General features: G+C 35.4%; 4 protein-coding genes across 7 annotated transcripts in view; 2 read left to right on the plus strand and 2 right to left on the minus strand.

The window, feature by feature from the left end:
• LOC144442248 (phospholipid scramblase 1-like) overlaps window positions 1-2,494 on the plus strand; it is a 9,315-nt gene extending 6,821 nt beyond the window's left edge. Inside the window, exon 7 of the mRNA XM_078131531.1 lies at window positions 418-2,494. Coding sequence (XP_077987657.1) covers window positions 418-444 — 27 coding nt within the window. The 3' untranslated portion in view covers window positions 445-2,494. The remainder of the gene's footprint in view (window positions 1-417) is intronic.
• A 1,293-nt stretch (window positions 2,495-3,787) lies between these two features.
• Window positions 3,788-10,578, minus strand: LOC144442249 (eukaryotic translation initiation factor 4E type 2-like). Of its 4 annotated transcripts, none has more exons than XM_078131534.1 (7): window positions 10,456-10,578; window positions 9,728-9,809; window positions 8,547-8,684; window positions 8,014-8,118; window positions 7,069-7,221; window positions 5,342-5,478; window positions 3,788-4,326 (listed from the first exon to the last, which is right to left on the minus strand). In XM_078131534.1, the coding sequence occupies exons 1-7, from the start codon at window positions 10,476-10,478 to the stop codon at window positions 4,281-4,283; spliced, it is 684 nt and encodes a 227-aa protein (XP_077987660.1). In that variant the 5' UTR covers window positions 10,479-10,578; the 3' UTR covers window positions 3,788-4,280. The 4 variants fall into 4 exon arrangements, with proteins under 4 accessions (XP_077987660.1, XP_077987661.1, XP_077987658.1 ...); XM_078131535.1 differs by having other exon boundaries at window positions 3,788-4,455; XM_078131532.1 differs by having other exon boundaries at window positions 9,683-9,809.
• Window positions 10,579-10,711: 133 nt separating this feature from the next.
• LOC144442208 (mediator of RNA polymerase II transcription subunit 4-like) lies at window positions 10,712-15,749 on the plus strand. The gene is made up of 6 exons (XM_078131489.1): window positions 10,712-10,779; window positions 11,447-11,510; window positions 12,509-12,679; window positions 13,156-13,300; window positions 13,743-13,886; window positions 14,299-15,749. Exons 1-6 carry the CDS (start codon window positions 10,712-10,714, stop codon window positions 14,478-14,480), a joined length of 774 nt encoding a protein of 257 aa, XP_077987615.1. The 3' UTR covers window positions 14,481-15,749.
• Window positions 14,959-25,192, minus strand: LOC144442207 (putative serine protease K12H4.7). Its single transcript, XM_078131487.1, is given in 11 exon segments — window positions 14,959-17,030; window positions 17,643-17,851; window positions 18,643-18,736; window positions 19,497-19,698; window positions 20,303-20,417; window positions 20,865-21,006; window positions 21,480-21,575; window positions 22,542-22,678; window positions 23,355-23,490; window positions 23,493-23,538; window positions 24,948-25,192. Coding segments are annotated over 11 exon segments (1,518 nt in total). The 5' UTR covers window positions 25,182-25,192; the 3' UTR covers window positions 14,959-16,923.
• Between the last annotated feature and the right edge of the window lie 699 nt (window positions 25,193-25,891).

Raw genomic sequence — 25,891 nt, forward strand, 5'->3', positions numbered from 1 at the left:
ACCCCCACCCCTTGTAACTAAATTAGCCAAAATTGAAAATGTTTCAGACAGCACAATCGAGTTCAAATCAGTATATAATAGTATGTAGTGCTATGAATACAAAGTCAGTATGTAGTTTATTTATTTTGTTGCCAAGTACTTTATTTTAGTGTCATGCATTTACTATGGCAAAAATTCCTTCATTTCTCGATTTGACAACTAATTTTTTTTAGAAATATTTATATTTAGTGGTACAAACAGATTCATTAAAAGCAAAATCGTTTTTGTAGGACGAGAACTAAAATGGCCCCACCCCCAAAGTAAAAGAATTTCGTTCTTTTCCTCCATTGAAATATTGATCTCACCCTTTACTTCCTCCATATGTGACAGTACTTGATTCAGCAGAATCTCATCCTATATATGTGTTTTCTTTCACAGAACTTCATGTACTTCGAGATGACATAAATAAAACACATCCAAGTGTGCGAAGGACCAAGACTGAGACATCGGATTGCATCATAATTTCGGGAAACCAGAAGAGAAATTCCTTCATTATTGATGAGACTATATAAATAATCATAAAGCGATTTTGAAAACAAATAAAACAAAAAAATTCAGAAAACTGTAAAAAATAAATCCATAAGTTTATAGAAGAAGTGTATGTTAGTGTGAAAAGAGGATAAATTTACAAAAAGATCTGCGTATAACTTAATATGTATTCAGTTTTATTGACCGTGTTATGTTATCATAGCATCTTGCCATATGATGCATGAGACGAGAAGAACGAAGCATTCATATTATATTTCATGTATATAGCAATTTTATATTTTTTTGTCAATAGACAGTATGAGTTTGTACAGTCAACAGTAAATGCCCTTTAAGACACGATATAATATCTAAGTAGACAACATTGTTTTATCATGTACATTTAAGTCCAAAATCATACAATATGAAGTATATAAACTTTGTGTAATATACCATACCAGTTATTAGCAAATGAATAGATAAACGTGGATATAAATTATAATATCCCTCATCTTTACACTGGATAGCTCCAAACTGAATTAAAATATTGATATCGTTAAATTATTCATATCTTTTTTGTTTGGGAAGTTTTATGATGACCGTTATTTTTTCTTGATTTTTACATGAAAATTAATGACCAGCATTTAGTTTTCTTTTCCTATATAATAATTTTATGGTTTTAAAAACTATAGTTTATTTCCGAAAAATAACAAATCTCGAGTAAAAAATTGCAATATTGGCGACATAACCAAGCTTATATCCAACATTTACAATATATAAATAACATCATTGCATATTCCAATTTTCAATCCAATTTATATTGTCAATTTTACATGTCATTATGTCTTGGCCTCTGTAACATGTTTAGTGATCGATCTGGCAATCTTTGGAGAAAATGCACACCAGGTCGACAACCCAACTAGGTACTGAGGGTAGTTGTATATAACTTGTACAAGAATTTATCGTTTGATTGTTAGGCATCACTGAAAATCCAAATGTATTACTTGTGTACCATAGCGTGATTTAGAACATAGACAGTGGATCCCTCCACCGCCTATGGTAAGAACTGAGATAAAATGAAGTTGACGTGCTAGAGCCTTATCCAATACTTGACGGTTTAACATTGAAGGTTTGGCCCGGTGTTCTTTAGGTGTGTGTTGATTATGTCCCAGACCATGTTTGGTGGTCTGAGATTATATGGTTAACTTCTGTAGCCAATACATTAACAAGAAATAACAGAACTGATGCAGCATTTTACTAGACATTTCCATTGTTTTGTATAAAAGCATAGCCCTTCCGTGGACGGTCTACGATAAAAGGTACACTGCTTTGTAATGTGTGCTACCAAGATAAAACTTACCTCAACAACTACAGAGAAGAAAAATCTGTAAATTTCAAATCATCAAGCAATTTATCCCTGGTGTGAGGCTATGAAAGGCCATTCAAAAAGTAGAATACATGAATATTATAATATACATTTATATTTGTTGAATGCACTGGGTACATTTCCTAATCAGAAGCTACAATGTCCAAAGAGTAAACCCTCAAACTAATACTAATACTGAGACGCCATCTCTTTTCCAGAATAATACAAATGATTCTAAATCAAGATCACCACTGTACACCATTGCTTAAGTATGCCAAGTTCAATGTTAGGAGGATATGACGTCACGCATTCTCAGAATGACCACCAGAGGGCAGTTCAAAATGGTCAATATGGCGATACACATGAACTTGCAAAATCTGACTTTTAAAATTTATTCAAAAGTTATACAGATGATATTTAGAGTAGTATAAATCAACAGTCGAACATTGAATCAATCTCACATTCTTCTAGTTGTCCGAGTATCAATCAAGACATTATTATTAAGACATTATTATTAAGATATTAGTTCTTCTGGTTGTCTTGAGTATCAATCAAGACACGTCAAATTGTTCTTTTGGTGAACTTTTACTGCATGTAGCTAGCCATTGAAGTATACCTACACAATACAAATGTAGACTTTTCTCTCTTATTTACTTGATGTAGAGATTACAGTAAGTAAATAAATTTGTTAAACAAACTTCTGTGAGTGAGTGTGTATGTATGTATGTATGGATGCGTGCATTTAACATTAACTTGATACAAAATGTGAATAAGGTCTTCAAGGTATTTAACAGAATTTTCTCAAATGTATGACAATGGTGTTATGAACTTCTGATACTAGTAATTCTTTTCTAAATATGACAACTACTTTCAATTTCAACTCTTACTACTTAAACTTTTAGTTGTCAGATGTTTCAAGTAAACACTGATTTTCCCTCAGAAATATTTTTAAGTTCATAAATTTAACTTCATTTCTACACCAACAAATACTAGTAGCTCACCAAAGCTTTCACCAGGTATCCATGACTACCATGGCTTTGTCAGTGTGTCTTGACACATGCAGGACTTTCGACAATCATCCCAAATTTGGGAAAATGATAACATCCCCTATCACAGTTCATTGAGGGGTAATGAAGTCCATATATGAATTGCTTCCTTCACCACGCCCCCCCCCCCCCCCCCACACACACACACAGCCCCAGTTCACAATCCAAAACTTTCACATTGTCTGGGTCAAATGAATATCCTGGGTGGATATCTTTATTGGACTATATTCCTTTCCTAAGATCAACTGTATTGAGTAATACAAAATCACATAGTTACACGATGACAGATACTGTACATACATAGATAGATAGATACATAGATACACTGACACACACACACACATACATACATACTGGTATGCACACATATGCACACACACACACACATATATTGCTTCATTTTTGTGTGTGCAATTTTTCAGTTTTCAGCTAGTTCTAAAAGACTAATTTTCAGTAACTACCAGACTGGTACCATTGTGGCTATGTACAAGAAGGCGTTTTAGTCACTACTTATTTTTGTGTTTTTGTCTTCCAGTGAAATATGCAAAAATAAGTCTTTAGCGAAAATTTCCAGGTTTACAATATGCCCTCCTGAACCTTTGACATCAAATCTAAGTAATTCTAGGTTAGACATATGCACATTTAATAACCCTATTATGAATTACCAGCTCAATGAACACAAAGGTACCATAGAAATGTATACACAATAATCACAAGTGATCCTCTTCAATCACATTGACTGAGCACGGACTTGTTTAAAGTTTACTGTGAGATGTTGTTTGTGAGACATCTGTACTGAATTCCATAAAATGACAAACGAAATCACACATTGAAGAAATTGAAAAATTTTAGAAACAATTTTTTATTGACAGATGACGACTTAAAAATAAAGGATACATTCTTTTATGGTTTTCTTTCTAATACATAGGTTTTGAACTAACTATTGTGTTACAACAGGGTGCTAGCTATGAACACAAAGTCAACTATGATTACTATATATATGTATAACTTACATATGGGTAGTTTCTCAAAAACAAAATGCTATACAACAGGTCTGTAATGGAGAACAATATCCAATTCTTTGATATGGGGGGTGATCAGTCTGAACCAAATTCTCTTAAAACTTTAGAGAACAGGGGGTGTTACATACATCCACAGAGAAATCAGTTTCATCGCCTGCCATTTTCCAATCCGATATGTACACAAAATAGATGGTTGCAACGTAATTGCTTTCAGGAATGTTAGTGTAGTTGCCCCCTGTCGTCTTTGGTTTGTATGAGACATGTCCTGATACACTTACAGACTACAGTACTTTGCATTTAACTGCTAACTTTTCATTGAACTGCTAACTTTGCATTGAACTGTTAGCTTTGTATGATAAACGGTTTCTGAGGTCTAAAGAGAACCATCCTGTTGGTGAAAAAAAGAAGAAGATACCGTTGTAATTTTTTGGATGTTGAAAAAAATTAGGATCTAACATTTCATCGGTTTGTGAATCATCGGAGAAAGATGTCTGTGTTTCTGAAGCTGGAGTTATCTCTGTAGAGAGAAAGAGAGAAAAAGAGAGACAACGATATATTACACAGACATACTGGTTCTTAGGAGTCACCATATCTGAAATGCTCTGTGGAAACATCAACAAGTCCAGTTGTGCTAAAAACTATGGTTTCATATAGTTAAGAATAAAATCAATCTAATTAAAATCTGATGTAGTGTACTTGGCACGATTCCTTTTTACGTTTACTGTTATTTGTTCATTACCTACATCTGATACAATAGCATAGGTGTTCTCGAGCCACATCAGAATGCCAAGTAAATTTTCTCAATGAATGAAATGTGCTAAAACATATGGGTAGTGTACTTAAGAGTGCTCCGTTCGAAAAGAGCTTGAGCACAGACAACGATGTAATCATTACTGTTTGGTGGCTCTCTTTCTTTCAATTTCGAATGTTGAGTGTTATATTGTAAGACGGATGCTGGTTGGCTACTTGTAAGAATGAGATTGGGTTTGAGAAAACCTATTGTATTGTGTCAGATGTAGTTAACAGGCACTCATAAAAGAACACACGAAAGTAAATGTAAGCACTAAGAAGAAATTGCGCCGAGTCCACTACATCGGATTTTAATCAGATTGGAATATCACATTCGATGATGTATTTACTTCATCAAGTTTATGAAATCTAACAATAAACAAGCTTGTAATGCTACAAGGTACTTTACTGAGCCATGTTAGCGCCCTCTTACAGGTGAGGGTATACGTGAAGTGAGATCATGTGACCTACTCTAATGAATCCATCCAAGAATTACAGCAGCATTAAACATCAGCAGTAAATGAGTACAAAGACTGACTTGAACCTTCAACTAGTCATTCACCTCTGTGGGTGTCTTCAATAAGTTAAACATTAGATATGAACATAGTACTTACTTTAGACTGTCTGTATGTGTTTTGTATTCCATGATTGTGTTAGGTGGTAAATTCAGGACCCTCCGAAGTGTGTCTCGTATTCGTGTTGTTGTGGCTTGATCACTGGCAGTCTTGTTCCAAATTGAAATTATATCCTCCTGTTAAACAATATAATAATATAGTTTCCAGTCAAGTGTTCTAGCAAGACATTTCACTCAGACTTTGCTGGGCTGCCTCAGTAGGATAAATCCATCATACTAATTATCACTTATGTCCAGTCGTATGACCACAACGGTATTTGGAACAGGTACTATTGTAAGCAGTTCATAGTTTTCTTTTTTTGATATATAGATTTGTAAATATTTTATGATTTCTTTTCATTCTTTCAAAGTTCGCATGCCTTCCGATTGATCAGTTTTGCCCAGAATTTAGTAATTTCTAAGATTGCAACAGGGAATGCAACTCATTTTTGTCTCCCTTCCTCACAATGTATAGTTAATTTGTTTCAATGTTACTGTAGATTCATTGTAAATATATCTCTGGGAATAAATATATATTCCATTATATCCGTATACTATGTCTGTGTTGAGTTTTTTTAATCCAGAAATTTTTGCATGTTATACAATATACATTTGTATATAGAACATGTTTCACTACTGTTATACAATATACTGAAAGGAGCAATGTTTATACAGTCACAAAAGACCAAGTGATTTGAATAGTAACAACTGACTTAGACAATCAAACCAGGAATGTATTCTGACTTAGGAAAGCAAGATTGTTGATTTTGTTCTGTTGCCTTCATCTCATGACTGTATCACATGTTTCTGTCTGTTATTGTACAGCATGATATGAAGACTATGACGAATACACAAACAAAGTACATTGTATATAAACAAACAGCTCCACTGTACCCTCCCCTACAATGACCCTTAAGAAATCCGTAATAAGAACTTAAAGAGAGTTGGGACATGCTTATAAACATATGGGTTCATTAAGGGACGATTGCACAATGTTACACATGCTCAATAAAAGAACTCCGTTCATTTAGGTAAAACACCCCTCCCACTAAACAAACACTCAAGAGTGTGGCATAGACATGTTAATACGATATAAACCATATTGAAAACTGTAGTAGTCGTGCCAGTACGATTGATATGATACAAAATAAAAACATGGTAAAGCTGGCACTGTATATCACATTAACAGTATGAACTTATTAACATCTCATTAGTAAATACAGAACCTATTATCATTGATGGTGTGAACATTTTCGAGATTTTGCGAAAATGAAGTTCAGCAGTCGCACTGAGGCTAGACGTCCTTCCCCATAAAGGAACAAAGTATGTTTATTGAGTTTGTGTCACATTGTGTGATTGTCCCTAAGGCTTATGCACTCAAAACACTTGTGTGTAGATTTTAGATATACAACATTCAATTCATTATATCCAAGAAATTGTCAAGTTGTCAAAAAATGGCACCAGAAGATATATATATATATATATATATATATATATATATATATATATATATATATATATATATATATATATATATATATATATATATATATATATATATATAGTGAAAGGTAAAAGCAACAAAGCCACCCATTATGTGTGATTTAATTGGGCTAGATGACTGATATCACAATATTATCTTACCTGGAATCTGATTGGAAGACTGATATCATAAAATTATCTTACCTGGAATCTGATTGGAAGACTGATATCACAAAATTGTCTTACCTGGAATCTGATTGAGACGACAGCACCACAGATTTCTTCCCCAACCATAAACTGTTCCCCTAACATTGCTAAAATCAAGTTTTCCCAACATCTGGATGCTAAACCTTTTTTGAGTCGGACAATCCACTTGCCACCATCTTTATTGGCTTCATCCTAGAAACAACAAGTGTGTAAATATTGTATTGTATTATTGTTGTGACCAATTCTTGGTACCTTGCAACATTTTACTTCATGCTAAAGGGGCAAAATAGAACAAGAAGTTTGATGTATTCTCATGCATGCCTACAATAATGCAGGTGTAGCATATGCATTGGAAGGGAAGTCAATGTGTTGAGCAAGAACTGAATGTTCAGTATTTATATAATGCACTTAGGCAGTAAAATTGTTAAGTCTAGCTGCTAGACCTCGGATGTTCTTCCAAAACAATATGACACAATACGAGTGAAGTGAGATAGTGAGATGAAATCTTTGGGGGGAGGGGGGGGGGGGCATATACTACGGTCTCATGTAATTGAGGGTAGCATAGTTTTTCAATCTCTAGTGACTTCACTCATTACGCATTTATGAATTTCAGTATTACATAATGTGTGGATATCATGCTTACATGTACATGCAAGTTGTCTAAGGTGTACAAGCCTATCCTTTTAGCAGCAGTAGTAGATACAAATATATGTGTGTATTTTGTGTGGTGGGTAAAATCTATTTGAGTTTTCAGGTGTTTACTGGAGTTCCACACAAAAACTAACTCCATGTTTTTCAAAGTACATGCATGGGGCAAATGCATTGAGGATTTTTCCCTCTTTTACTGGGGTTCCCAGAGTTAGCATTAAACAGAGTAACAAATAAAGTCACTTGGTACCAGTAGGAGAACATAGTATGTATTTAGATGCTGTCTACTATCAAAACATAAATTAATCAATGCTGATAATTTGATGACACACTTACCTCCCACATTGGTTTGATACCTTCTTTAAAGAGATGAAAATCACTGTGACCAGACAAATCACTGGGTCTAACTAAATGACTGTATAATGCCCAGAACTGTTCAACCTTTGAAATAGAATCAGACAGAACATGGTGTTACTCAATGCACTTCGTTTTAAATAGTTGAAAAGAAATCGTTCATCATGGCAGACAGGACAAAATTTACTGAATCTGAGAAAGTATTTTTATGTTATTTATTTGAGCTGATATGATAATGTGAGTATGTATAATATGATGATGATGATGATGATGATGATGATGATAATGTCGCTTTGTCTATCTAATATGGCAAACATTCTAAAAAGTTACAACCAATTTAGATTCAAGCATTTGAGGACAGTAACAGTAAAATGGGACCAAAATACAGATTACAGTGAATTTTTTTCAGACCAAAATACTTGAAATTTGACCATTTAAATAAACAAACAAACAAACAAACAAATACATGCATGTAGATTTTACAAAAGTAATGAAAGGGGTACAATTATACTTACAGAGCAAAATGATCCTACATATTTGATATTCTGTTCATAATTTGTTGATGAAGTTTTATTTCCTGGCGTTCTCCTGGAAAACCAGATGGAGTATGCGTACTGTAATCTGTGTTCTCCAGGACCTGGCTTCATAGGTCCCTGTCCAGATAAAAATAAATACATGTACATGTACACTGTAGACAAATCACTCACTATACAATGTACTGTACAGGCAAACAGAGATAGAAAACTTGTTTGCTCTATATACAGTAGACAAATAATTTGTTTCAATGTACAGACAAAATAGACAAGACAATTTATTTCTAATAATGTTTAGATTCATCTACATTTCGTATCTAATTATAAAATGCACACAATGGGTACAACATGTATACATGTACATTATTATACCATAATATATTTCCTTTCATCAAAATCATGTGTACATTGTCTATTTCCTTTCTTCAAAATCATGTGTACATTGTTTATTTCTTTGTTACATGAATCCGAATCATCATTTTGTACTTGGTACATGTATTTACAAATACTACTGTACATGTATGTTCTATTGGTGAAATTTCAGAAATTTGAGAATGTGAGACAAAGTGTAGAATAAGCACACATACATGTACCTGTACAGAACTTCATGCAATCAGATCAGGGTATACATTGAGTCCAATAGGATTGAAGTGTTGAGCAAGTGTTTCTTTCAATTTGAGATTTGTATATGTACCTTTGTTCAGGACCAATTTTTGTACATTTTGTAGCTATAGCTCTGTGAGACAGCTGTTTTTCACACTTAAATTTCAATCCTTATTTGAACCATTGACCCTCCTTGGTGGAGGGTCTATGTTTGAACTGAAACTTTCTGTCAACACGTACATCCTATGGAACTATAGTATATACAGCAAATCTATACACATAATTCAGTGCATTTGACTATTCTAAGTGAATACTGAGGAATACTATATTTTCACAGGCTTCAACTAGCAATGAAAACTGAAGTTACTAATTCAGCTTGGAATTCAATTTCACTAATTTGAGAATCACTATCTAGATATTCTTGATGAAATATATGTGATGAGATTTTCATACATAGTTTTGAAATTAGTGAAAATAAATTCTGAGTGAAAATAGAGCATTCCGCAGTAAGTTACCTCCATGCAAGTTTGAATATAGGGTGTGTTGGTGTCTCCACCTACCCTAGGCCCTGTTCTAGGAGTTCTTTTCTGTTCTAGCTGATCATTTTCTTCCTTATCTTCCCCACTGTCGTCATCTTTGAGTCTGGTTAATGTAATACACATAGGTTAGCATAATTTACATGTATCATAATGCATGTATATAGTCATGAAGTTGAAAAGTTGGTTGGGGCCTGGAGATGAACCTGCAACCCTCAGACAACTAGGTGGATGTGTCACCAACTGTGCTACTCGGCCCTATGTCCACTGACACCCCTATCACAATGGGAACAGCTAATGTGTTCCCCAGGACTCCTACATGCCCAACAATATAGTACTTTGACGGTGTTTTCCTCTGTCATTTTACTAGGGTTCCCCCACCAAAAGTAGAGTACAACTGCAATGTATTGGAAACTATGCCAGTTTTACACTAGTGTAGGGTCTATGGGTTTACATTGTATAAGCAACATCTGGCTGCTACACAGAAAAAAACATAATTTGTGAAGAGCTGGAGCGGTCACTTTTAAAGTCAACGACTCAAGAAATAATTTGATAAGAAATAGTTTTCTTTCTACTGCTCATATCCTTTCACCGGTAAAGATAGCGTCTTACGGCCACTCGATTCACCGGCCAATGCATCGTTTGTAACTTGTGAAAACACGACGTCCACACGTTTAAAATGTACAAAGTGTTCTGATCCCGCGAACAGATATATACAAAACATTAACCCAGAACAAAGTAGATATACTTACGCATCAAATTTGTTATTCATCATCTATGGGCAGTGATAAAATGTAAATATTAAGCGGAATGTAAAATTTCTAAAACCACAGAGCGCAAGTAAACAGACATACTACTCTTCTCTAATTGTAATACTAAAAGTACGCATGCGCAAGGTATCAACAGTAACGGAATCTCTGGTTGGTTAAATTTGACCCCTTTTTGTTTATAACTACATTACACGCTATTCTATTGGTTTCGAAATGAGAGGTCAATTTATCAGGAAAAATGGCGACGTGCATCAATACCAAAGCGAAACTGTTAACCCTTGTTGAAGAAGCGGAGTCGTTAACGAGGTTTGTAAACACGTCAAACTTGTCTTCCCAAATTTTCAATGAATAGAAAATCAAACTATTTATCGTACTTCATAGTTTGTTCGTTGTTCAAGGTAAATTGCAGGGAGGAAAGAATTGCTTGGAGGATTGACTTCTTTATATTTCTTGAAAACAACCTGATGTGATGTGCTTTGTTTATGTTCTCAAAAAATGTGACCTTTTCCATAAATAAGTCAGTATCTGGAATTCGGGCTATAAATATGTACATATGCCCCGACCCCTTACATTTATTTTTTACATGTATTCTGGTAAATTTTATTACGGTACACAATATGTTTCGAAAGAGGACGCCCTCTATACTACATGTATATATAGGAATTACATGTAAAATATATCAAAACAAGATTTTCAGGTTTCAGTGTATTGTACAGTATGTTTCTACATCATGTGTGATATTGGAGTAGGGTTGGTAGCTGCAATAATTGTAGCATTTGTTATGATTTTGACAGTTTTTGTGCTTTTTTCGTTCTGTTGTTTAACCAGTTAAATGACAGAACGAAAAGAGGTAAAAAAATAGGGGAAATTAAAAACTCGAAATCATAACAAATGCCACAATTGCAGGTTTATGGATATTGGCCTGGGCATGGCATAGTGATAATAAAATACCACTATATGATTTTATTTACAGAGAGTTGACTGAAACTACAGGTGCATTGAGAGCTCAGAGAACAACCAATCCAGAAGAACCACAGGTAATAAATAGTTGGTACCGCACTTTGATTTCCTGATAACATAAACATCCCAAAGGGCACTTGTACATTACATACATTTACCACACAATTTTAGTATACAAATACACATGTAATACATACAATGGTATTTGCAAAAACACTGAATTGTAACTGTGATTCATGGTTTACAATGGGTAACTAACTGTCATTTCAGCACCTAACCCTATATCGGCAATAGACATTTCACCTTCTCCCCTATATATTTCAACTCTGTACCCAAGACAGTTACATGTATGGTTAGGGTTAGCATTAGTATTAGTTTGTGAAAGAAGGACCACACTATTTAATTAGTAGTGCCGATTTGCTTTGGATAGTGGTGCCAAGTCATCTTGGATAGACATAGTGGTGCTAAAACATCTTGGTTAGTGCTACAAAACATCCAAAGTGGCACCTAAACATCTCGGGCCAAAACGGACAGGCACCGAAATATCTAGAAACTGGTTTACGATGTACCCCTGGCATGGAAGCAGAAGAATGATACCTATAATACTGATGATGCTACATGTATGAATGAATCTCGGAAGGATTTTATCATACACTGTACATACAATAAAGCCCTTCTATCATGTTTGTGTCTACCTATGAAGCATTTCCCTTCACACCAATATTTTCCCAACCAGACTATTCAGGAAATAAAATACTATATATATAAGATACATGTACTATGAAGATATAACAAATACAGTTTCAATGCTCAATTATTAAACAGTGAACAACTTCTTTTTGGAGAAATGTAATAAAACAGAATGACCATAGAGTTACACCATGTTGCTACTGGAGTGGTACATGTAGCAATATTTAGTTAAATGAGAGGATGAAGATAAATTCTACATGTAAATAATTTAATATGTACCTGAATATAGCATCTAATGACTGCCTCTTATTCTTTATTAAAATGTACATACTGAAAACATGTATTTGGACATTTTTGTGTCTGTTATTTTCTTCTCTGGTCATAGCTAATCGATGCTTTGGTGAAAAAGGATGAAGAAATCAGGGCAACTTTGAAGCAAGCAGAGTCTCAGGGAGAGACGCAGAAAGAGATGGAACAACTAGAAGAGGAGATTGACAGACGAGATTTAGAGATTAGACAACTACAGAAACACTTGAAAGAGGCTGAACATATATTAGTAAGTACATGTATTAGTGTAATGTAGTAGCCTGTTTGCTGTACTGTTGTGTTACAATAGCTGTCATTGTACATCCTAGCTGTCAAAACCAACTAGCTTGTGCTGAGAACCATTAGAACTGATTACAGTCCAAGTAAATGGGTGTACAACATACAGCTAAAGGTAAAACAAATAACCAAACAAACAAACAAGACTGTTTAAAGTAGTATTTTTAATTTTTAACTATCTTCAGGTCAAGTTCGTGTAAAAGACAGGGCCATTGCATGATTAGGGTTAAAAAAAAAAATTGTATGTGACAGGTTTTTACCTCAGGGTACTATTAAAGTTAGGACTATTTTTTTTCAAGGCAAAATGATTCGATATGTGGTATGCAGTAAGATTTAGAATTGGAAATATATAAGTAGTTGTACTAACATATGATATCAATTCTCAAACTTCATTCTCTGACTCCATCAAATGACTGCATTGCCTTTCAGGCTACTGCCATTTATCAAGCCAAGGAGAAACTGAAGACTATTGACCAAGCTGATAAAAACAGTGTAGAGGTTGATCACCTTATTAAATATGCACATCATATTAGTGCAACCAATTCAGTAGCAGCACCGTTGACATGGGCACCAGGTAGGCAGTCATTAAATCTTATCATTCACAAACAACTTTGTTTACATAATAGCAAACCAGTCAAAGGACATCAAGAAATCTTGAGGTACATGTATATTGGAGTGTTAGTTATTCAACTTATCAAAGGTGGAAAACCCCATTGAAGAGACATAAACCAAGTTTATTCATTTTAGTGAAATTTGTCCATTTGACGATACGTGGAGAGAGATTGTAGAAAACAAGCACGTCATTAATAACTAATATGTCACCATGTTATTGTTAACATTGCCATGACCATTTTAATACCATTGAAGACATACATCAATATTACATCACACTAGATCTGTGTATCATTATTTTTAATGCTATTAGTACATTTTGCAAACCATCCGGACTAAAAAATTCTTATAGCTCAGTGTGTGCCATACTAAGTTAAGTATGTACCTACTTGACACCCTTACAGGAGATCCTAGAAGACCATATCCAACCGATATGGACATGAGAATGGGTGTCCTGGGTAAAATGAGTAACCTACCTGCTGTAAATGGTCACCAAAATGGAACTACAGAGGGCGCTACAGGGGGAGCATTTAATACACAAATGCCAGGTAGGAGACAAACTCTTAGAGTTGATTTTGCAATATCTTTATTTCATACACTGTAGACCTCATAATATCACATTTCTTTCACTTCAGTAATAATGAAGTTATTCACTTCTCTTGTTACATCAGTAGTTTAAAATGTATTTAGCTCATCTTTTCAAGGAAAGTTGCCATCAACTCAAACGAATGAAGCCTTCTACCATATTTTAGGGGAGTAATTATAAAGCCATTCCAGAAACCATAGGGCTTAAAGGGCCCAGTAACTAGAGGGTACTTTACTGTATTAGTTTGAAAAAAGGCAAATGCCAAAATAGATTTCTACACGGTCTTAAATCTTTGCATGGTCTGTCCAAATTTTATTAGTTATCAATAACACCCATAATAACATTTGTGTACTTCGTATGGATTTCTTCAACAGGTTTAGTATCCGGAGCATCAGGTTTGTTGTCGTGGCAACCATCAACTGATCACTCATCATCTGTCAGCCATAATAATGACACGGTTACAAACATGGACATCAGTCATTCCAAAGAGAATGAAGACGATGCAGAAATTATGTCAACAGACTCTAGTAGCAGCAGTTCTAGTGATAGTCCTTGAGAGATTATAATGTGTATTTTTCATAGTTCATTATGTTCAGAACAGTTACATCAGGTCAAAACGATGATATTCCTGAGTACATACATGTATGCAGACCACAAATGTACATGCATGTCTCTTGTGTTCTGATGCAGCAGTAAATTTTTCAATCATGAATTATATCAAGATCCTGAAGAATACTAAAGAACAACTTCAGTGATTGGCTGTTGTTAAAACAAAATCAGTTGAATGACCAATGGGGAAATGTATTCCATGCTGGTTACTCAGTAAATATGTCTACAAAACCCAACATAGAAGATCTTCAGTGATTTGCTGGTTTTAAAATAGAATCAGCTGAATGGCCAATAGAGAAAGATGTACCATGTTACTATCTCAGAAAAGGATCTGCAAATCCCCAACAAAGAAGATCTTCAGTATTAAAGTAGAAGCAGTTGAAAAATAATCTTTTATTTATACTGGACAATTTAAGCAGATCGGTGCTTGTCTTTCAAGAAGTCCAGTGAGGGTCGTTAGGGGTTGACTGACAGTGCAGGTGGAAACAGGAGTGCTCAGGAAAACCTGCATTGTTCAGTAGAGACAAACTGAACAAACCCTCATCTTATCTACAGCATGTCAAATTAAATCAAACCCAGATTAAGGCTGACACCCCAACTACATTATTGAGAGTAATAGCAAGCGGTTGAACAGCTCGACTGCTGACAATTTCAATAGCTGTTATGGTAGAACTATGACACATGACAAGACTGAGGACATACTTGAAAAGAAATATATGGCACACCAACATACTTCAGTAAACCAAAGAAGATTTGTACACAAGATAAATCAAAGTTATTTATTTCAAAGACATGAAAAGAGAGACTTTTGAAGTCGTTTACACCGTGACACATTTCATATTAGACACAGACAAGTCTTTATTTTTACCCTATTGGACTTTGCAATAGTGTACCAACATACAACTAGTAACACTGAAGTAAAGTACTTTCTCTATGTGCTACACAGTAACACCCATTTATAGCATTCATATCAAGTGTAAAAGTATGTTTCAATTGGTTTATTTACAAGTCCAGCATGTGGCCTTTCTAATGTGGTCAATTAGCAAATGAAACAGTATACTTTTACACTTGATATGGATGCTATAAATGATTGTGGTACATACAGAAAATGCTTTACTTCGGTGTTATGGGTTGTAACTGTAATGCAAATGATATTATACTGGCCTGTTATACATCACAGGGTTTTTATCTGTCTTGTTATTGACAGTATTTTGTAAGTGAATAAATTCATCAAGATTATGTTCTTAGTGACAACTGTGTGGTTTTGTAGTACATCAAAATGTGTGTACAATCTTTTGTTATGAATTCTTTTTTAAGTAACCAATACAGTCCGATAAATATCTGGGTGTAATATTTCTTGCCAAATGTTAATATTATATATATACTGGCAGATATACTGACAGGACTCATGATGCTCTGTTAACAGGGTGAAATCCAGAACTTTTGGAAACCCTTTGAGTTGAGTTTTGTTGAGACCATCCAGTTTTCATGTCTTATTGGCAGAAATGTGACACAGCTGCCACGTACCATACTTTATAGCGATACAAGCCTTACGACACTGTATAGGTAAGAGTTCAATATGAGAGATCTTCATGGATGAGTTTGGGTGGAGCAAAGGGGGGTCCAAACTTATCTTGAAGAAAAACATCTCATATCAAACTCTTACTGACTTGGATGTCAACCATTCGTTGGTTTGATTATTGACGGCATCAAATCTGTTACCCAGGGGTCCATGCAATAGTTTGTAGACATGAATTGTTAGCATGTCAGTGTGTTTGCCATTTGTAAGCCACTGTTCAATTGCTTTCAGGAAGACGTTTTCTTCATGAAATAGACAACTGTAGCAAACGAGCTGTGAAGATTGCTATTGGTCAGTACATCGGCATGAATAACGGATGACTGCTAAAGCTCATGTGTTGAAAATGGGTACAGGATACTCACTTTTCATAATAATACCCATAACATATATGACGGCATTCATTGACATCGGTAGGAAAGCAGTGCAAGCAGCAAGCATTAGGAAAGCTGTGCAAGAGGCAAGGTAAATTGAATATTGGGCATCGTTGACAAATTTTGCATAATGCCATTTTACACATCCATATATTGGTAATTACCATAAATGAATACTAATGAGCCTTGCATTTTACAGTGTGTGCTGAAAGTTGGTGAAGCTACGTAGAGGTATATAAGTGAGGTCTGTTTTCATTTTATGACCTGTGTGTTGTTTATGTGTCCATACTTGGATTTTTCAGAACTATTAGATACATCAGATAACATGCCATATATGACAGGTATGTATATACAGTAAACTATTGTCAACAGACAACAGACCAGTCTTGGGTATATATATGCTAAATAAGCAGCTTAGCTATTCATAATACACTATATTTTCACTGTATCCATTTGCCTACTAGGATCTCTATGGTCATCCTAGCCTCCTTCAGTTCTTTTACATCATCGGATCTCTCTGGGTACATGTTAGCACAGTGAGCTGTCCCTGTAGACACAAAGGAACACAAATACTGTATTGACAAATTGTATGCAATGAAAGTACATCTACTATTTTTTCAAAATTCAACAATAAGCTAGCTGTAATAATAATATACCAGAATAATGATATGGGAAGTAAATATTGGCCAGGAAACAGTGAGATGGTGTGAAGCTAGGAAAGGGTGAGAAACAAATGTAAAGTTTATCCTGATTGGCTAGGATGTATAGCCTTGTTAACTACAAGATTTTTAGTTATTAATGGGGTACATTTTAGAACTTTTATACAGAAACATCTATTATTTCACTACACAGAGTGTTCCATATCCACCGTAACGGAATCACCAGTATCTAGTTTACTGGATTCTAGCGATATCTAGTACAATCAAGTAGGAATCCACTGCTATCCAGTGCTAGGGTATCCATCAATGGACTGGATGGTGGATTCCCTAGGAATCCATTGTCCCACTCAAAATTTGGAATCAATAATTTTCTGTACATTCCATTATTTCAGATGTACTTTTCTAAAAGTAAATATAACCACATGTACATGTATTTGATCATGTCATCCTAGAAAATTTGATATGAAAATCCTCCTTTTCATAACTTTATATAAACTTACCATGTATATAGATTGCTGTAACAGTTTTTGATATATCTTTGACAATTCCTAGTGCATGCCAGGGATCTATAGATCCATTTGGGAATACTACATTACTGGTTGTTATTCCTAAACCTCCATAGTTTGTATTGGTACTTTTAATACCAGATGTCAGTGTTGTCTTGTTGAATTGTTCACCATAGATATCAATACATTGCTGTAATGAGAATCTGAATATAGAAGAAATAGGTAAAGGTAAGGGTTAGGTTTGATCTTTTGACCTTTACTAAAATGTTACAGATATAAAGACATAGGTTTTGAATGGTTGGAGGGACAGCTCTACACTGCACTTCTATCAACTGAAGTCCCTTGGCAAGATTTGACAATATACCACGCTGGCCATTGTTGGACAGGTTATAGAGGTGATATGATGTTGTCTTGATCATTCACTCTTGAGACAGGATGTTTTATACACAGAGAGACAACTTCAAATGCAAAAGAAACAATTATAGAGGTTGCGTGCACAGTTGGGATGTAGAAGTAGACAAGTTACAATGTTGATTATCAGTTGGAAAGTAAATAATTGAAGCCATTAAAGTCATCAAGTCCATGTGTAATGTTTTCAGCAGAAGCCAGTTTTTACTGCACTGTGAAAGAATAGCAATGCTTATCAGTGTTCAATGTGATTGGGCAAAGGATCCTGCTGTGTGTTGTGTCTCTGTTATTGTTAGTCTAGAGTTGAAATATGTCTAGCTCTGTGTTGAAAACATCATGTCCCATTAGTGAAAGACCAAGGTAACTTCATTTCTACTGTAAGAAGTGAGCATATATTACTTTTCCATTAGGTTTTGAGGCAATTTCTAGAGATATGTTGGTATTCCATGGACTTCAATATTCCCATATCTATGTACCCTCACATGACAGAGTGAGTACCGGTAACTGAACACTAAGTCACTGAACTGTGATAAAACCTTGCCAGTGTATAATTCTTTAATATATAAAACTAATACAATTTATTTACTTGAGTGGGAAATGGTGTCCAAATGGTTGATCTTCAGCATCTGAGGTTTGATAATAACCAAACTCTGTACAAGTCTGGTACACCCATTGTCTCCCTGGTAACAAGATAAAACATAACAATTGAATTTGTTTACACATTTCTCTTGTTAAAATCTAATATCTAATTTACTTATTCAAGTTAAAACAAAAGATTGTACTGTTTGGCCACTAGGGGAATGGTTTAGAAGTATATGTTTGGTTGGACATGAAGACTAGAGTCCATGTGTATTATGGTGTACAATGAAAATTGATCAGTGAAAATATTGACCGACTGAATAGCTTTCTGTGTTTTCTATAATTCATAAATCTTAACTCTCATTCAAGATCCTCAGTTGTGCTAGTTTCTGTCTTCCCCTTCTCAAGTGTAACTATTGAATTGATGATACTATAGCCTGTTTTGTACAACAATTGTTTCACTTCATATCATGTATTGTAGTTGTATGTATTTCGATGCTGTGTTTATTTACATTGAAAAACGTCGTGCATAAGATTTCCCCCCTAGAAATATTAGTAAACTATCAAAATACCATAGTATATTATGCATATCAGCTGCTGTGTAAGGTGCCAAGAACAGGTGCACTGAATAACAAGGCAGGTTGACTGGCTGAGTATTCACAGTAGTGTACTTTTGCCCTTGCACTGTCTGCCAAATTAAAATGTACCCGAAACATCACAGTTACCATTCCACCAAATTTGTCATGATCATGTGCAAAAATAAATATGTTTTAATACAGTATCACCAACTACACTACTATTCAAATTATTGTCCAACCTCCCTCTAGTATGTGTACACTGCTATTCTAATTGTTATCATACCTCCCTCTGCAGCACTGGCATTCCAGCTTGTATCTCTCATTTCTTTGATCATAGAGTCATAGCTGATATCTAAACAGGACTGTCCATAGGTCTTCATCATAAGAGTATTCACCTGTGCATACCTATGCAGGGGGTCCCCTACACTAGTGTCCACCATTATGTCACACAGTGTGTCAAGGGTTATGTTTGTACCCACAGCACCCTGTCAATAAAGTGAAACAAAAAATAATTTATACATAAAACATCACACAGAAATGTGATCTTTGTACACTGAAATAACTGCAAACATAAATGGATGATATGCTAATTAGATGCTATTTTCCGTCATTGCTGTAGATAATAAGGCAGGACCAAATATACTAAATTTGAATTATTGTGTTTGCAGACTGAGAGACACTTGCCAGGTTAACCAAATAGCCTACCATGGAGGTCAAAATTACTAAGTTTTCAATACTAAGTTTGCAAGCTCTGTGGAGAGAACACTTGCTAGGTCAACCATCCATTCTGCTACAGAGATCAAAATTACTGAGTTTTCAATGTTGAGTTTGTAGACTGTGTTGAGAAACACTTGCTAGGTTGAGCATTCATCCTACTACAGAGATTTTTGCATTCCTATAGGCAGTTATATGGTGAATAGCATCTCTGTTCAATTATCTGGATGTTGTCGAGTAACAGTTCTTATTATGGATAAAGAAAAATTTATGCAAAGCTTGCTAGAAATGAAAAATTGGTGGTCTCATAATACAAAACATTCTAACCACCACAAAAGCTTATAGGATGCCATAACAAAAACATTTTAGCATTACCTCAAATTCTCTGTTATCTTTGTTATATTGTACAACACCTTCAAAGTTGCCAGCTGCAGCACTGTAGAAGTTTTGAATATCTTCAACCTTTGACACAACTAGAGGACTACATAACCTGAGATGTTGATAAAGAAGCAGAGTTTGTAATTTGTGAGGAGGTACGTAAAATGTTAGTCAAGGTGAATTGTGAGGTAGAGAGACTGGGATTCCACTAAGGATGCACATATAATTTCTGGTTAACTATTTCCTCTGTCCTGTCACAAGAGGGCTCTATATAAAGCCTCAAGCCCAGTTTTTTTATCAAAGCAAGTTTATCTGCTTGTTTATTTTAAAACATTGGTGCAAGTACTAACCTGATAATACTTTGCCTGAAATTTCTAATAAATTCATGCAAATGAGTTAACAAAGATGTAACATTTACAAGAAACCTTTCTGTTGATATTTAGAAACTGCGAGACAGAGAGTCAACAGCCTTGCTTTCTGATAACAAATTATTCCCAGTTTTGACAATACAAATTAAATAGTCATCTGCATGTGAAATATTGAAATTCTAATAACTCACTGAAACATATTTTTTAACTCAGTCTGTCCTTGGGCAGTTTTCATTTTGTCTTCCATAGCAGCTACAGCTGTGTTGATATTCTGGTTACAGACTGTACCTGCTCTACTGGTAGCTAGGGACGCCTTGACTACTTCAAGATACTCTGTGAAGTGAGTGACAAAGAAGTATTAGGGAAGTTTTCTCTTTTTTGTCAAAATACACCCCTTGTTTGTTATCTTGGTTTTAACTGAGAATGGAGTTTTGGGTTGGAGTGTTCTTCAACAAAATAACAGCAAAAATGTAAAACTTTATTTGTGAAATGAATTTTATGTTAAAGTGGCCATATGGATGAGGATCGGGTTTATATTTTGGATTTTTAATTTATAAAACAATGCCAAGTCTTTGTTTGTAACTCAATACATTGTAAGAGATTAATAAATGTGTAAAATGTTTGTTATTGTACGTACGATAACAAACACAGACTTAGTCGATGTTGTTTCACATTGATGTTCCAAGTAGGAAGCCATGATAAAATTGTTTTATAAATTAAAAATTATAATAAAAACCCGATCCTCATCCATATGGCCCCTTTAATGTAGGATTATTGATCTGGCCCAAAGCACCAATTACACGTACCTGTGAAGTTTAATTTTGCAAGGACTGGTGCACTATTGGCCACGGCTCCATCTATCAGATGAGGATATTTTAGTCGTAACCAAGCAGCAAGGTTGCCTGGATGAAGATTAGAAAAAGCCAGATGTCAACCACAATTTACTTGTCTTAATTCGGTATTACCGAGAGAGTAGATATTGATAGTGTGGGGGCAATATATTGAATGATAAAGATCAATATTGATAGAGGGCGCTGTTTATTTGAACAATGGCTGCCGAGTGTGTCTGCACCCAAAAATCTATTTGATTTGATTTATAATGTATACAACTACAAAAAAATATGTTTACCCACAGGTGAGGCAAGACTTTTAAGGGTATACAATATTACAAGTAAGTTATTGCAACTGACAAAACATTTCCAAAAAACGTTCCAGTTGCAGCAAGTGTAGCTTTAAGTTTGTGTAGGTCTTATAATATCTGGGTTTGCTATAAATGAAAGAAACTCACCATCAAGTAATTTGAATTTGTTATAAATGAGGAAAGAAAAGTGACACGTGTAGGAATTGAACCCACGTCCCCTACACACTAGTCAGAGTGCTCTAACCAGCTGAGTTAACATGCCAACTGGTAGATACCGTGAATTTATCCTGATGTGTACTTTCTTTCCCCGAGGCGGTGAGAAGCCAACTCATTTTTTTGGTTAAAGCTTATGCCTTTCAACCTAAGGATCTAAATAGATTCACAGTCTCCCTGCCTAATGGGTGACCAACTTAGGAATCGGTGATTAAAGCAATGAGGATCATACAATTATTATGATATATGGCTCTTAAAAATAGTTTTAGGGTTTGCTATAAATGAAAGATATACCGTAATACTGTATCCAATACTCTCCTCCATTCATCAAGGAAAATATTTGTGATAAAAACATTTTACCAGTACTTGTTCCCATCTCGAAAAGACAAGACCCCTTAGGTTACTAATACTTTCCACTGCTAAATGAAGGAAAATATTGGAGAAAAGTATCTCATCATTTTCTGGAAAGACAAAAATCTCACTCTGGGGAATTCATGACTGTAGAAGTACATACCTGAATAGGAACCACCAAATGCTATCCATTTACTATCAGTTAGGTTCATCTTATCAGCCATGTAATTCCTGAAATATGCCAAGTCAGCAAGTGCCTGCTCACTACTCAAATGTTGTAGATTCTCTGTACTAAGATCCCTGTAGTCAGGAGGGGGGAAAAGTATAGTAAAATGTATGAACTTTGAGTTTCATGGTTTTATGATAGATGTATTACCCTTGAAAGGGGACCATCATTCCAGGAAATAGAGACATTTTCATAAACTATGGGTTGTGGAGAGTCATCTCATGATTTTACATCACCTACAATTACTTGCAATTCAGAGAAACATCAAGTTGACCTTGTGCCTTTATAGTATCTCTGATATGGGCTATTGCATCATGGGAGTCAGCAGAGATAATATATTCAAGTTGTACATTGAATATTCATGAGTTCTGAGTGTCTATGCTTCAGTGTAAAACATCTCTCATGAATATTTATTTGCAACTTGAATACATTATTTCTGCTGACTCCCATGATGCAATGTCCCACAGCAAAGATACCTTATAAAGGCAAAATATCAACTTGATGTTGCTCTGAGAGAGAGAGAGAGAGAGAGAGAGAGAGAGAGAGAGAGAGAGAGAGAGAGAGAGAGAGAGAGAGAGAGAAGAGAGAGAGAGAGAGAGAGAGAGAGAGAGAGAGAGAGAGAGAGAGAGAGAGAAGAGAGAGAGAGAGAGAGAGAGAGAGAGAGAGAGAGAGAGAGAGAGAGTTTTAATATATGTACATGTATGTTTGTGTCTGAATGTGTGTCAGTGTGCATGTATATACCAAACTTACTCTGTTGGATGACTTTTTCCATAAAATCTGTGTTCCACCAGGAAACACATAGCACCATATTTTTCAGCATACTTGATCCATGCAGTTTCTTCAGACAACCACTTAGAGTTCAATGAACCTTCTCCACCAATGTTAAAAAGACAGGACCCCCAGGTTTGTAGAGATCACTTCTCATAAAGAAACGCTACGGAGAAAAGTTCTAAATATGTAGCTGGTATCATGCTAGGGAGTAAAATGATACATTTGTTAGGAGTATAAAGTTGGCGTCAGATTCAGATTCAGATTCAGATAGCGTCATATTGAGTGTCAGATAGTCTCAGATCTGAAGATACCCGACTGACTCATCAAACCTGAAATAATACCGTTGCAACGACAGGGAAAGATTCCGTTTCACAAACTTTTGATAGGAAGTTGGAATGTCTCTGCTTTTACAATTTTTATTTGGGGAAAATATGTGAAACAGAGTTGAAACGCTTGTCACTGAGACATTAATAACCCCAAGTTCAGCCACTGTATGTTCGTTGGTTGATACATTTTGCCAATAATGTACATGGCATCAGGAAAGGTGTCAGTAAAAATTAAGTTTGAGTTTATATACCTAATATGTTGCCATACTTATGTTTTATGTACATTTGATAAACGCTGAGATCTAGCTAGACATGTACCAGTGTTTGGTGTTACTGTCATCTCAACGGTACTATAACAGGTTTGATTGATTTTGTTGGGTGTCTTCGGATCTGAGGCTATCTGACGCTCAATATGACGCTATCTGAATCTGAATCTGAATCTGACGCCAACTTTATACTCGTACATTTGTTTATCATGCTAGGGCGTTAAATTCATAAATTCGTTATGCTGGAGATTTGTTTTATATTAAGCTAGGGAGTTAAAAGCATATAGTTGTCACATGTATCCTCCGTCAAAATAATACACTCTTTATCATGCTAGGGAGTTAAATTGAAATGTGCATTTGTCTATAGGTTATCAGCCAATTTGCATCACGGATTTGTGATTCTGCTTCACTCTGGGAAAGGGAATAGTGAAGTGGTCGAATCACGGATCCGCGATGTAGACAGACCACTTACTAAACAAGAAGATTGGGCCCAAGAAACCCACCACCAATATACATGTCACATAATATGCAATCCAAGGCAATGTAATGACACTGCAACAGTTTGACACCAACTAATAATGCAGCACAAACTTCGATTTAATGTGAATTCAGTTTTTCATTTTAATTTATCTTGTATAGTAATTTCTTGAAGAATATTTCCAAGTGAAACTTCTGAAATAGCAAAACAAGTTCACCTTATATACAATGGTACATACGCCCATCTCGTAAAATAACCGACAAAACGACCCCCAAATCTACCTGCCTCCACAACGCTAATGCAAGTGTGTAAAATTTAAGAACATTGAAGATATTCAGCCTTCCGATAACCTTGAGTATATATTGTGTGTATCCCCCATGCCCTCGTTCTTGTTCTAATAATTACTTGAAAATGCTACTCTACGACAGTTGTTCTTCATAAAATGATAACTTTTTGATGTTCCGATATTCAATACCGATATTGGCGATAACGTATTCAATACCTGCTGCCAAGATCTGAGGTCTGCATCGTTGAAATGGTCCAACCTTTGTGTTATCCATTTCTCCACCGGTGCATCTGACATCTCAAATAATAACCTCGGCGCTCCAATGAATCCACCTCGGGGTCTTCCATTCAGAAAACGTGGAAGAGACAGAACCTCGGATATGTGTGTGAGACAAACTACTAAACAGACCCAACACGACCACGACACATGAACCCGTCGTAACCCTTCCATGTTGCATGTGTTGTCTGCTAGCTGTTATGTGCAGGCGTGACTGTCACATGACTCGATCAGGTGACCACTCCAAAAAGGGGTGTCTCCTCAATCTGACAATCACTAGCACTGTGTAGATATGTCCGTACGCACAGGGCCAGGGACACGTATTATTGCTCAGATTGACGTTTTCTTATTTTTCAACTCACTAAAAAAATCTTTAGATACCTACTAAAAATGTAAATATTGGACGTACTTTAATCTTTATATGTTATATTATGTTCTGGCGAACGACATTTCCAAGCCAGAAAGCTAAGTGTATGTATGTTGGATGTTGGTCAGAAAAGTGTATCAGATGTACCGACAATGCTATGTGTCGTCGTCGTCGTCGTCGTCGTCGTCATCATCACCATCATCATCATCACCACCACCACCACCACCACCACCACCACCACCACCACCACCATCATCATCATCATCATCATCATCATCATCATCATCATCATCATCATCATCATCATCATCATCATCATCATCATCATCATCATCATCATCATCACCACCACCACCACCACCACCACCACCACCACCACCATCATCATCATCATCATCATCATCATCATCATCATCATCATCACTACCATCAAATCCACAGAGACACGTATTATATATATTGCTTAGATTGCTATTTCCTTACGAAATTATCACACGAATCCTGCTACTACAAATGT

Source organism: Glandiceps talaboti, chromosome 11 (assembly GCF_964340395.1).
Source record: "Glandiceps talaboti chromosome 11, keGlaTala1.1, whole genome shotgun sequence".
In the NCBI taxonomy this organism is placed as follows: Eukaryota; Metazoa; Hemichordata; class Enteropneusta; family Spengelidae; genus Glandiceps; species Glandiceps talaboti.

What these genes read in the sequence shown, in the direction of transcription:
- LOC144442249 (XM_078131532.1), bottom strand. Translation starts at nt 10,478, where the DNA reads ATGATGAATAACAAATTTGATGC. An exon ending in ATGTAGGATCATTTTGCTCT is followed by an intron (nt 8,119 to 8,546) that starts GTAAGTATAATT and finishes TCTATTTCAAAG; the next exon opens with GTTGAACAGTTCTGGGCATT. An exon ending in ACACATACAGACAGTCTAAA is followed by an intron (nt 4,327 to 5,341) that starts GTAAGTACTATG and finishes TTTCACCAACAG; the next exon opens with GATGGTTCTCTTTAGACCTC.
- LOC144442208 (XM_078131489.1), top strand. Translation starts at nt 10,712, where the DNA reads ATGGCGACGTGCATCAATACCAAAGCGAAACTGTTAACCCTTGTTGAA. An exon ending in CCAATCCAGAAGAACCACAG is followed by an intron (nt 11,511 to 12,508) that starts GTAATAAATAGT and finishes CTCTGGTCATAG; the next exon opens with CTAATCGATGCTTTGGTGAA. An exon ending in ACCGTTGACATGGGCACCAG is followed by an intron (nt 13,301 to 13,742) that starts GTAGGCAGTCAT and finishes ACACCCTTACAG; the next exon opens with GAGATCCTAGAAGACCATAT.